The 10,288-nt window shown below is 40.9% G+C and overlaps 1 protein-coding gene across 3 annotated transcripts in view; it reads right to left on the bottom strand.

Annotated features, from left to right (window-relative positions):
- Window positions 1-10,288, bottom strand: part of LpR1 (Lipophorin receptor 1) — an 838,382-nt gene that overhangs the window by 427,730 nt on the left and 400,364 nt on the right. For 2 of the 3 annotated variants that reach the window (XM_080267932.1, XM_080267930.1), the window contains exon 5: window positions 7,760-7,843. In XM_080267932.1, the coding sequence (XP_080124058.1) occupies window positions 7,760-7,843 (84 nt within the window). Of the gene's footprint in view, window positions 1-7,759; window positions 7,844-7,937; window positions 8,022-10,288 lie in introns of all 3 variants that reach the window. The other variant, XM_080267931.1, reaches the window with a different exon arrangement.

Here is a 10,288-nt window from a genome sequence, read left to right as displayed (position 1 = left end):
GCCCTATCACCATCTCTCTTCCTTTTATGCATCAATGACCTTCTAAGCTGTACATCTAACCCTATCCACTCGTATGCTGATGATTCCACCCTTCACTTTTCCATTTGGTTCCCGCAATGTCCATCTCAGTAGTTACTTCAACAAACAAGGGATGAGGCTATGACACACCTAATGTCTGACTTGGCTCATATCTCTGACTGGGGTAAAAATAATCTTGTTGTTTTTAATGCATCAAAAACTCAGTTTTTACACCTATCAACCCGACAAAATCTTCCACAGGAATGCCCACTAATGTTTAATAATATCCAGCTCAATCCTACATCATCCTTGAGCAAGCTTGGGGTTTCATTCACTAGGGACTTATCTTGGACAGATCATATTACATCTCTTGTAAAATCTGCTTCCAAGAGATTAGGTGTGTTAAGCCAACTCCGTACCTTCTTTACCTCTGCACAGTTGTTGACTTTATACACAGGTTTTATTCGCCCCCGTTCAGAGCACAACTCTCATGTGTGGGGAGGTTCCTCACATACAGCTCTTCTCTACAGGGTGGAGTCAAAGGCTTTTTGTCTCATCAACTCTCCTCCTCTTACTGGCTCCCTTCAACCTCTGTCTCTTCGCCACACTGTTGCATCTTTATCTCTTTTCTGTCGTTACTTCCATGGTCACTGCTTCTCCGAGCTGTCTGCTTGCATCCCTCCACCTCTACGATGGGTGCATAGCACCCGACTAGCAACAAACTCTCACCCCATTTCTGTCCAACTCTCTAATGCAAGAGTTAGCCATTACTCCCAGTCCTTCATTTATGCAACAGGTCAACTCTGGAAATGTCTTCCTCTGTCTGTAATTCCGACTTTCTATGATCTCCAGTTTTTCAAACGCAGTGTGTCCAGGCATCTCGAAATGAATGGATCTTGACTTTGGCTCTCTTTTGTATTGGTTTTCTTTTTTCTTGCAGGGAACTGTTTGCGGGTTCCGGCCTTTGGATCCTTCTTTCTTCCATTAAAAAAAATAAATAAATAGCTCACTAAAACCAACAAATCAAATCTGAATATCATCAAATATAAGTCTGGATAAAATTCATTCATTGCCAGACGCCATGTATCCCAAACGGGGCGGCCAACGGCTTAGAGTTAATTGTTTTACAGGGAGGGGCACTAATCCTCCACCAACCCCACTTGACATGCAGGGATGCCAACAGCATCTGGTGTTCCCAGGCGGTCACCCATCCAAGTACTCAAGCTTAGTAAACTGTACCCCAAAATGACAATGTTCACCCCACCTATGGCTAAAACACATTAATCGAAGTCTAAAAACAGTTTATATACAGTATGTAGTCTTAGAAAATATATTACAAGAAGCTCTAAGTGAGAGTAAAGCATGCATATACAGGTAGAAAGTGTATGTGAGTGAGGTGGAGGGGGGAAGAGGAAGGGGGAGGCCGAGGATGAGATGGAGGGATGGGGTGGAGAGGTATATGAGAAAGGGGTGTGTGAGTTGGGAGCAGGGCAGTGAAATGGCAGGGGACAAGGCGACTTGGAGGCGATTTGTTTGTGGCCACCCCAAACGGGACTGAGGTGTCTGGCAATAGATAGATAGAGATAGAGATAGATTAGACTGGGTCACGAATTTAGAACAAGTGCCCAATGGATGTTTGGTTCAGTACGTCTTCCACCTTCAAATTGCTCTTTTTCTTACAATGGTCTCTCGCTTTTAGCGATTTAATTAGTCTGGCGAAACCATCGCTAAATGCAAAGTGTACTTTATATGGGAAAAATATCAGTTACTCTGCGCCCATCCTCCAAGTCACCCTTTTGACCCCTGATTTCCTATTTTAAGTGCTGAAAATGAAACACAGTGTATTAGCAATACATTATACAGATGCAGTACAGTATGATTATGTATCTATTCACCAGTGAAAAACACTAAATGCTCAGTACTGAGAAGAAAAAAAAAAAAACAATGTCACCAGACACACAGCAATGACAACAATGGCGGTCTGATGACGGACGGGCAAGGAATTTCACACCCCACATCGCTAAATGTGTAAGACAATAGCTAAATGTGCAGGATTGGTAGCTTTTCTATTCATTCATTCATTCATCACCCAATCCTTTGTTGCCCCATGAGAAGCATAGGAGCTTGGGTCTAGGCAAGTTGGTCCTGACATACAAGATGAAAGTGATCAGCCTCACTCATCCGAGTGGCATTATGTGAGCAATAAACCCCAACCATCCCTTGGGTATAAACCTTCACCGGCTCAATCCGACTGGAGCTTCATAATTACCCACTAAACCACCAAGCGCCAAAATTTGGTTATATGGCTACCACCCAGCATAGTAAATGGTTTCCTGGTGTACAGGAAACCATTTGGCTTGTCACTCAGTGTAGAGTCACCCACAGGCAGAAAGAATGAAGGAAAGAAAGACAGAAGAGGGAGTGTAAAGTCACCCGTAAGCTGAAGGACGAAGAAAGAATGAAGGAAAGACAGAATAGGATGGAAGGAAAGAAGGATGGAGGAGAGGAAAAGGCAAACAACTGAGCGCAGTACAATACTATATAACCTATCGCTAAATGCGAAAATTGCAAACTTGAAACACGCTAAATGCAAGGGACCACTGTACTTTGTTAACTGACCTTTTATTTTAAACTCTGCCTTTTGCATCCAGAAAGTCTAGTTTTTTAGTCGAGATGAGGCATCATCAAGTAAGTCATTCAAACTGACACTGTACAGTATCATTTTCATGTCTGGCACTGCCAATGAACTATGTATTCCTTTCAGAATATGTATTTACCATCTGCCAAAGTATACTCATGCTCATAAAAAGACAAGGGATGATGCAATAATGGCTATGCAATCTGAAACTCTTTTGAAGTTAAAATGTAAAGACTACATGCAACAAGTACAAGACTGCATGATACTTCAGCATGCAGTGCAGAGCAATCATGTTTGATGAAACATCATATAGTATAGTACTGCTATCAGTAAGAGATAAATAATGTATCATATTGTTACTTTCCAATCTACTGTAGTAGAAAGTATTCCAGGTACTGACATAATGTGTATAAAACTGAAGTACAGTACCAGTATTGTACAATCCAAAAAAATACAGTATAGTATAGTATTGTGACCGACATGTACATACCTTCTGCAATAGACTATACAGGACAGGTATACTGTGCTGCATATTCAACCAAGTATCTCAATCAATGTTCAGACCAATAATTATGAGCTCTGTACTTAATTCCTGTAAACACTAGATTATTTTATTCAGTGCACAGATACCAGCTGCATATAAAGGGCTAAACCATAAACCACCAGACATCCTACGATATGACTAGGATATGAAAAAACTAAATGAGCCTAATTAGCAAACATTAATATCCAAGGGGTGGTTGGGGTTTACTGCTCACATAATGCTATTCAGGGATGAGTGTGGCTGGTCACTCTCACCTTAAATGTCAGGACCAACTTGCCTAGCCCCAAGCTCCTACGCTCCTCATGGGGCAACATAGGATTGGATGATGAATGAATGAATGAATGAATGATCTAGTAAATAAGTTTGTCTTACCTAAATGCACAGAACCTGCATTCTCACGGGTTAAGGAAGCTTAAAGCTTCCTAGCAAACGGCACATTGATATTCTCTTGTATCCTATGTATGTATGATGCGTAGATATTTAAATGATATGGAATCGTGCTAAGTCTGTTCTTCGCTCTGCTAAAAATAATTTCATCCGTACCAAATGCTCTCAACTCTCTAACTCGAATTCTTCCCGCTCCTTCTGGAACCTCGCCAAAAACCTTTCTAACAACTTTACCTCATTATCTTTCCCCCCTCTTTTCTAATCTGATGGCTCTGTAGCTATTTCTTCTACTGATAAAGCAGATCACTTCGCTCAGACCTTCTCCTCCAATTCCACCTTAGACGATTCCGGTGCTGTTCCTCCATCACTTCCCCGCTCTGACTTCCTCATGCCTGACATTAAAATTTCTTCAGATGATATATTTTCTACCATCACAGGCCTCAACACTAATAAGGCATATAGGCCTGATGGAGTCCCTTTTGTTGTTCTCAAGAACTGTGCTTCTGTGCTTACACCCGGCCTAGGCAAACTCTTTCACTTTTGTCTATCAACTTGTACCTTTCCTTCTTGCTGGAAGTTTGCTCTCATTCAGCCAGTCCCAAAGAAGGGTGACCATTCTCAATCCTCTATCATCCAATTGCTTTAGCATCCTGTATCTCAAAAGTTTTTGAGTCAATTCTTAATAGAAAAATTTTAAGGCATCTTTCCTATCATAACCTTCTTTCTGATCATCAGTATGGGTTCCATCAGGGACGCTCCACTGGTGATCTTCTCACCTACCTTTCAGACTCCTGGTCATCCTCCTTTCGGGACTTTGACGAAAGCTTTGCCATTGCACTTGACATCTCAAAGGCTTTCAATCAAGTCTGGGATAAATCTTTAATTGCCAAACTGCCCTCTTACGGATTCTATCCTTCTATCTGTGCCTTCATCTCTAGCTTCCTTTCTGGTCATTCTATAGCCGCTGTTGTAGACAGCCATCATTCTTCTCCTAGATCTGTTAACAGTGGTGTTCCTCAGGGCTCTGTCCTATCACCAACTCTCTTCCTTTTATTCATCAATGACCTTCTAAGATGTACATCTAACTCTATCCACTCATACATTGATGATTCCACCCTTCACCTTTCCATTCGGTTCCCGCAACGTCCATCTCAGCAGTTACTTCAACAAACAAGGGATGAGGCTATGGCACACCTAATGTCTGACTTGGCACATATCTCTGACTGGGGTAAAAATAATCTGGTTGTTTTTAATGCATCAAAGACTCAGTTTTTGCACCTATCAAACCGACAAAATCTTCCACAGGAGTACCCACTAATGTTTAATAATATTCAGCTTAATCCTGCATCATCCTTGAACATGCTTGGGGTTTCATTTACTCGGGACTTATCTTGGAAAGATCATATTACATCTCTTGTAAAATCTGATTCTAAGAGATTAGGTGTGCTAAGCTGACTCCGTTCCTTCTTTACCCCTGCACAATTGTTGACTCTACTGTATACAGGGGTTTTATCCACCCCTGTGTGAAGTACAACTCTAATGTGTGGGAAGGCTCCCCATATACAGCTCTTCTCAATGGGATGGAGTCAAAGGCTTTTCGTCTCATTAACTCTCCTCCTCTTACTGACTCCCTTCAACCTCTGTCTCTTCACCGCACTGTTGCATCTTTATCTCTTTTCTATCGCTACTTCAATGGTCACTGCTCCTCTGAACTGTCTGCATGCATTCCTCCACCTCTACGATGGGCACGTAGCACCCGTCTAGCAGCAAACTCTCATCCCTTTTCTGTCCAACTCTCTAATGCAAGAGTTAACCATTACTCCCAGTCCTTCATTTATGCAACAGGTCAACTCTGGAACTGTCTCCCCCTGTCTGTATTTCCTGCTTCCTATGATCTCCAATCTTTCAAACGCAGTGTCCAGGCATCTCGGAATGATCGGATCTTGAATTTGGCTCTCTCTTGTTTTGTTTTTCTCTGGGAAGGAACAATTTTGTGGGCTTGCAGCCTTTGGTTCCTTCTTCCTCACATAAAAAAAAAAAAAAAAAAGGCATTATAAAATGTGAAAGAAAAGATGCTGTAAACTGACCATCTTAATGCATTCTGGAGGAAATTTTTGTCTGTTTACTCTCTTCCTTCCTTCCTCTTCTGTCCTTCATTCTTTCCTCTTCCTTCTGCCTACAGATGACTTTACCTGTTTGGTCTTTCTTCCCTTCACTCTTTCCTCTTCCTTCTGCCTATGGGTGACTCTACACTCAGTGACGAGTCAAATGGTTTCCTGTACACCAAGAAACCATTTACTACACTGGGTGGTAACCATATAACCAAATTATGGTGCCTGGCGGTTTAGTGGGTAATTAAAGCACTCCAATCAGATTGAGCCTGTGCAGGTTTATATCCAAGGGATGGTTGGGATTTATTGCTCACGTAATGCCACTCAGGGATGAGTGAGACTGGTCACTTCATCTTAAATGTCAGGACCAACTTGCCTAGCCCCAGGCTCCTACGCTCCTCATGGGGTGGCATAGGATTGAATGATGGATGGACATATTTCCTGTTATTCAATGGTAAAAATAGACAATAATATGGTTTTCATCCTTTCCACTGGTTCTCTTTGTAACCAGTACAATAACCCCTCCATTTATGCAGGTGAAGTGTTAACCTGACCTTCCATGTAAGTGGAGACTATGTAAGTAGAACCACTGAGTCCATTAGAATAAAGCCAATATGTTAATCAATTCTTCTGCTTGACTCCCAAAAAGTTTCTATGACCCCAAACAGACTACAGATATGCCTCCTAAGAGAACAGTTTATGGTACAGAGGTAAAGCAGACATAAGGCAGTGACATTAAAAAGACTTAAAGGAATAAAAATGTGAGAAAAACCTCACCATGATAGACTCCAACTTACCAACTAAAAACCCTCCGTGACCCAACTCCTCTACAGGGGTTGTAGCTGCTAGCTCTAAATCTCTTAAATTCTTGAGAAAAGTCAAGATAGCTGCCAAAATATCACTGTATAGGTTCTCTGAAGCACTTTGCTGATTTTAAGCACTGTTTATGAAAGCCTTGCTGAATTCTGACACAGCTTACGGGCACTGCTTAAGTGGATCCATGCAAGTGGGGTCTACATAAAAGTCATCACTGCAATAGGCACCTCTGTAATCCTATATTCTTTCCATAACACTTTTTAATAACATGCTGTGTTCTAATGTTAATCTCTCATTACAGCACAGTTGAGACACCAATTTTAGCATACTTAAAGTGGACAGAGTAGAGTGAGCATCCTAAGCTGATGCTGTTCTCTTCACCATACTAGTCAAGCATAACCCATGTGTGTGGTGATGGTGTTACTTACCATGAGGTAGTAGTACTGGAGATATTGATCATTTGGCTGGATAGGATGGAGAGGTTAGGAAGATATGGATGTAGAAGTGGTGATAAAGGAAACTGTACCCTTTAATCCCTTCAGTCATATGACTTCTTTATTTTACTCTTCCTGTCTCCAGATTATTTTACTCAGCTTAGGAGAGGCCTCTTCAAGTGAATGGGGTAAGTGACACGTAATTCCTTCAGTTTGAAAAACTTCCCAAACTAGGTAAAATAATATGGAAAATGCGAGAAAAAATACAACAGACATTATTGGGTTAAACGGGTTAGTTAGTTTTCATGACTGCATACCACTGTAAGCCATACTATGGTTTTACCATTTGAGAGTAAAAAGGGTGTGGCCTAAAATGTCATATAGTGTACATGGTATGTAAACTTCAACCCTTTCAAAACAGTAACACTTAATTTTATTTCTGACTACCAGATGAATTAATTCAATAAATGAAGAAATCATGCAATGAAGGAGTTAACTCAAAAGTTCAGAAAGTTTCTCTAAAGCTTAATATTAAACCTCTCAAAACAGCAAGCATGAAAGTAAAATGAAAATTAAGAGTCATCTGAGTGAAGTTGTCAAGTGTGTGATGGGACAGTATAGTTTGAAATAAAATACTGTACTGATCAAATGGAATACCTTAAAAAAAAGGGGGGAATTCCTTAACACCTGATTGACTGGATGACATAGCTAAGAAATTTAGGATTAGGGGGAAGGGTTGGGGTACAGGATGCAACTTTACAGGAAAGCAGGGGACATTTTTTTGTACACAGCGACATCTAGATGATCTTACATGTTCATCTGTCCCGTTGGTACAATCCTCTTCCCCATCACACCTCCAAGATTTCTCTATGCATTCCCCATCTCCGCACTCCATCTAATGCCAAAAAACAGGGAAGACAAACTATTGACAAAGCACACACACAACTGAGTTAGTCACAACTATTCAATCTCACTGCAAGCCATCTTACGTGTTCATCTGATCCATCGGAGCAGTCATCTTTGCCATCACAAAGAAGTCTCTTCTGTATGCATTTTCCATCAGGACAAAGGTGCTGTTGGGTTATATGTAAGACATGTTTTGATATAAATAGAATGCCATGTGTAATGTTCATCATCAATTAAATGGAAAATGTAAACACAAATACAGTACTGGACAAAATTATCACCATTCTGTAAACTCATGAACACATACTGAAAGTTTGTTGATTACCCTGTTAAGATGCATTATGTAATACAGCATGCAATTTCATCATATGCCGAGTATCTTAATTTATTCATGGTCACTTTCCAGAATGTTAAACTTTTGAATATTAAACTAAGGATGGATAGATATACAGCCATATGAGTACAACACTCTTATAGTATAATACACTCATTAATTACTTACAGAATTATAAGACACAAGATTAAACTATGCAAACTTATTAACTTTACCATGCAATGCAAACTTCTTCCAGTCAGTACTATTTTTGAGTACAGTACAGCACATATTATTACGCATCAAAATACTGTAACAGTTATTGAATGGGCATAAAACAATTCCATGCCAATATGAAATTGCAGTTTTAATTTACTGTATAATGAATCATCTTTGCCTTATTCTTACTATGACAACATGGGCATAGGATGTAGATAAAACAAACAGTAAAACATAAAAGTAGTAGAACTACCAACAGAGTTCATAGTGAAATGGTCCATTCATCCATTCACTCATTATTCAAGCCTTCAGAATTCTTGGTTCTACCTTACTGGACATACAATCTCACAAACACACATTGTATGCCACAATGGCAGAGTTAAACCCATTCTTCTGACTGCTCCTCATGAACATCTACATACATTCTCCATACATCTATTTTTACCCCATGTCCATTCTTTTGTTTTCTATTCCTGCATATCTTCCTTGCTCACTCTTCTATCTATCTATCTATCTCTCTATTGCCAGACGCCTCAATCCCGTTTGGGGTGGCCACAAACAAATCGCCACCAAGTCCCCCTGTCCCCCGCCATTTCACTGCCTTGCTCCCAATTCACACCCCCCTCTCTCATATACCTCTCCACCCCATCCCTCCATCTCATCCTCGGCCTCCCCCTCCCTCTTCCCCCCTCCACCTCACTCACAAACACTTCTCTTCGTCAGTCTTTCTCCATCCTCTCCACATGGACAAACCACCTCAGTGTGTTCCTCATAACGCTTCCTATCACATCCACATCCACACCACAACGCTCCTTTATATCCTCATTCGTCAGCCTGTCTCTCCACGTGACTCCACAGGCTCCTCTTAAATAACTCATTTCCACTGCTCTCACTCTTGACTTGTGTCCTTCCAACAATGTCCAAGCTTCACTTCCGTACGTTAGAGTTGGTATCACAATACTGTCATGTAGTAACTTTTTCACTTCCATGCTCACTTCCCTGTTTCTTATCAATGCTTTCAAGGAACCAGCAACCTTTCTTCCCAGCTGTACCCTTTCAAGCACTTCACCCTCCAAACCTCCATCCTTACTCATCACACTACCCAAATACTTGAACGTACTCACATTTTCCAATTCCTCACCATCCAACCTCGCTGTACATTCACTAACTTCACCTCTCTCAAAGACCATCACTTTACTCTTCCCTACATTCACCTTTAGGTTCCGTTTCTTACACACTCTCTCAAACTCATCCACCAAGCCTTGCAGCTCCCCTTTGTCTTCACTCAACAACACAGTATCATCTGCAAACAAGAGTACAGGGAGTTTTCAAACACTATCCTCTCTCACCAGGGCCACTCCAACATCCACTACCCTACCTTGTACCTCTTTTATTACCCCATCCATGTACAGATTGAACAACCATGGAGACATGACACATCCCTGTTTCAAACCAACTTTCAAAGAGAAAAATTCACTTCGTTCACCATCCACAAGCACTGCAGCCTTAGCACCATCGTACATACTCTTCACAGCATTCAACAACTTCCCATCTACTCCATATATTCTTAACACTTTCCACAATCCTTGTCTATCCACCCTGTCATATGCTTTCTCCAAATCCATGAAAGCTGCATACAACTTCTTTCCCTTCTCTAGAAACTTTTCCACTAAAGATCTAAGAATGAATATCTGATCTACACAACCTCTTCCCTTCCTAAAGCCTCCCTGATCTTCTCTAACTAATTTCTCTGTTCTTTCTCTAACTCTGTCTATAAGTATCCTACCATACACTTTTCCCATTATACTAAGAAGACAAATGCCCCTATGATTACCACACACTTCTTTTTCCCCTTTTCCTTTGTACAAGGGAATAATTATACCTGACTTCCAATCCTCTGGG

This window comes from Coenobita brevimanus, chromosome 25 (genome assembly GCF_032717465.1).
Source record: "Coenobita brevimanus isolate Jiangsu-jjx chromosome 25, ASM3271746v2, whole genome shotgun sequence".
NCBI classification, from domain to species: Eukaryota; Metazoa; Arthropoda; class Malacostraca; order Decapoda; family Coenobitidae; genus Coenobita; species Coenobita brevimanus.
Note: the sequence above shows the minus strand (reverse complement) of the source record. Positions and strands in the feature narration are given on the sequence as shown.